We start from the raw sequence: 2,909 nt of genomic DNA on the forward strand, positions 1-2,909 counted from the left end.
TGGTTTAGGAGAATATAGAGCATTTAGTGAAACTATATATCACCTAGGTTGGAAAGTAATTGCTTGCGTTCTCCCTGCTAATGCACCACCAAGAATGGAACATGTAACAGATAATAAAGATGATTCACCAGGCGATGGTTGTGGGACAACTAAATTTGTTGAACCACTGGGTGGAACAAGAGGAAATGGAGCAGACCACAGAGGGTATAGGCTACTTGAATTATCTGACCCTGGCAGGTCCCTTTTGACTCGGATCATGGTGTCACTGGCCCTGGAAACAGGGCAAGGTGAATAAATGCATGCCTTTACTTTGCAAGATTCATTACCTTGGAAGCACACCTCTCTTAAACTTTTTGATGAAAGACTCCTCTTGCGAATAATTGCTGAGTCTTTTGGATGCGCTGCAAAGGGGACTTGCCAAGTTGATTGAGTAGCATGCTTATCAAAAAATCTCTCAGTACCGGAAGCAGTAATGCTGCACTCCGATGAGGAAGGACTGGAAGGGGTATCCGCCATTGGAACTTTATCTAGCAAATCTTTCTCCGAGGTCAAAATGCCAAGACCAACTTTTCGAGTTTGAACAAAATGCTGCTCAATCAGGTTGTAGCAGGATGGAATTGTGCTGTAAGTCCCTTTAGGTTCATTGGTGCAGTCCGAAACAATCAGAGGAGTTCCAGTGCAGTTATACAATAGAAATGGGACAAAGATGAATACTTCCCGAGCCCCACAAGTTACATCCATCGTTTTCTCACACGATACATGAACGGAACCTATAAGATAATCAATATTAAAATTGTTTTTTTTAATGAATAGCAAATTTTAAACATAAAAAAATAAACCTTACCACCACCGAGGTGTGAATCAAAGGAAATAGTTTCTATCTGAGAGAATTTCCCTCCACTGAACTTGGCCACTGTGCTAAAACTTTCTGAGCGTGGGAACTTTAACGATGATGATCTATAGCCATCTAGTTTGAACTCAAGGACCAGATCATGTGAAGGATCAATATGCTGGAATGGCGTCTCCCCCTAAAACAATACATTTTTATGCCATATAAATAACACCATATTATAACATGATTCAACTCTATCTTCCAGAAGGAAATTGTATGGAAATATCTCTCAAACCTCATAAAGGGATGCAGTCTGAGTGATGCCACCACTTTCGATTGAAAGTGATATTGGTTCTGGAAGACAATTGCTCACAACAAATGGAGTACTTAAAGTCACTTGATGAATGAACCGCTCTCTTGATTGGTCAAGATCGTGCAACTGCTGACCAAAATTTCCATCTGGCGAATCATTAAGATAAAATGATGCCGGCAAGCTAGTGCTCTGAACAGATATGCAACAACGAAATGGTTCATGGCTAGGGTGACATGGATAACAAGCAAAAGATCGGCGAAATCCTATCCTGCTATCTTGAGAAAGAACTTTGGAGATGCTATGAGCTTCACTCCATAAATAAGAATCTCCGAGGGGACGCCACCGTAGCCGGCCAGACTTAGCCAAGTGTAGAGGCAGTGGAAATTCTTGACCAGGAAAAATAGGATCTAGGATCTGAAATAGAACGCAATAAGAATAAAAAAAAGATGGTGTTAAGAGCCACCAGGTAAGGAAACTAGAAAAGAAAAGAAAAATCTTAGTTTCCTTAAGTAGCACAGAAACAGTGTCTGGTACGGATAGAACGAACTGGCATATTAGAATTCAATAACCTTTGGGGAGATGCCAAACGGAATATCAAAGCGAAGTTCCAGTGGCATGGATGTGGAGTTCAAAATTATAACCTGAAAAGGAAAAGGTATATGCAGACTCAACAGTTATAAGAATTAACACATTAACACATATATATTGTAATGACATGATACATACAGTTGAGTATACTCGTATTAACTTGCTCTGCTGCTGCAATGAAACCTCGTACACAACAGGAACAACAAAGCTGCTTCCAGAACCAGATTTACTTCCTTTCTCAACATTATCACTGGAGTTTGATGTTTTGGAAAAATCAACCTCAAAACAGGAAAGGCCAATTCGATCCATTGAATGAGGAGGAGAAGCAAAAGATGTTCCATCAAGTTGAATCTTCATATAATGTTGTGTGGCATCACCAGATTCGCTGCTGAAACAACTAAACTGACTTCGGCGTCTATCAGGAATAAGTAGTGTGTCATTATTATCAACATAGATGGGAACAGAGGAACCAGGTTGCACAAAGTCCTGAGCCACTGGAGCTGACATATTTAGTACATTTGAATCATGTCCTTGGAAAACTAGGTACCCCAAAGGAAGAGAAGTTAAATTTTGAAGTACATATGGGGAATATCGTTCTGTCTTGGTACTTTTGGTGCAGTTAACTGACAATCCCTTATCGTCAGGAATCGCATCTGTTTCCATCAATTCCAAAGTGTTCGACATCTCAATTATCCTGAGAATACACTTCAACAGGGAAAGGACAAAATGAACATATGTGGAACTGAGGGTTTACAGATAATGAGTTTACAAAGCATTTTCGGATGATGATTGATAAGGAGTGAGCCAAACCAAGCCCACAAAGACCCTTGGGTAGAACTCAAAACAAAAGCTAGTTTTAGGGTTTTGTTGCCCTGAGGATTTTTAAAATTTTGATCTAGTTCCCTCCCATCCAATGTGGACTATTTGAATACCCAGAGATTTATCAATAATACAACTAGACAGAAAGTTGGAAGCTACTCATCCTATCTAAAAACTAGCAAGAAATTTGATTATAGGATTTAGCACCAAAACCACATCCATAAGCTGAGTAAAACTAACCAGTCCCTGCCAATATTAATAATAACTGAATAATTATATCTCAGCGTACCTCAAAAAGAGATTCTGTTAAGTTCACATTGAGCTGATTTGATGATGCAACAATTACTTCAGTGAGAC

The 2,909-nt window shown here is 39.5% G+C and overlaps 1 protein-coding gene across 1 annotated transcript in view; it reads right to left on the bottom strand.

Annotated features, from left to right (window-relative positions):
- The window catches only part of LOC104772562, a 24,855-nt gene that overhangs the window by 7,098 nt on the left and 14,848 nt on the right, over nt 1–2,909 (bottom strand). Inside the window, exons 29-34 of the mRNA XM_010497161.2 lie at nt 2,842–2,907; nt 1,872–2,438; nt 1,715–1,786; nt 1,128–1,559; nt 845–1,028; nt 44–770 (exon numbers count right to left, since the gene is read on the bottom strand). Coding sequence (XP_010495463.1) covers nt 44–770; nt 845–1,028; nt 1,128–1,559; nt 1,715–1,786; nt 1,872–2,438; nt 2,842–2,907 — 2,048 coding nt within the window. The remainder of the gene's footprint in view (nt 1–43; nt 771–844; nt 1,029–1,127; nt 1,560–1,714; nt 1,787–1,871; nt 2,439–2,841; nt 2,908–2,909) is intronic.

Source organism: Camelina sativa, chromosome 20 (genome assembly GCF_000633955.1).
Source record: "Camelina sativa cultivar DH55 chromosome 20, Cs, whole genome shotgun sequence".
Lineage (NCBI taxonomy): Eukaryota > Viridiplantae > Streptophyta > Magnoliopsida > Brassicales > Brassicaceae > Camelina > Camelina sativa.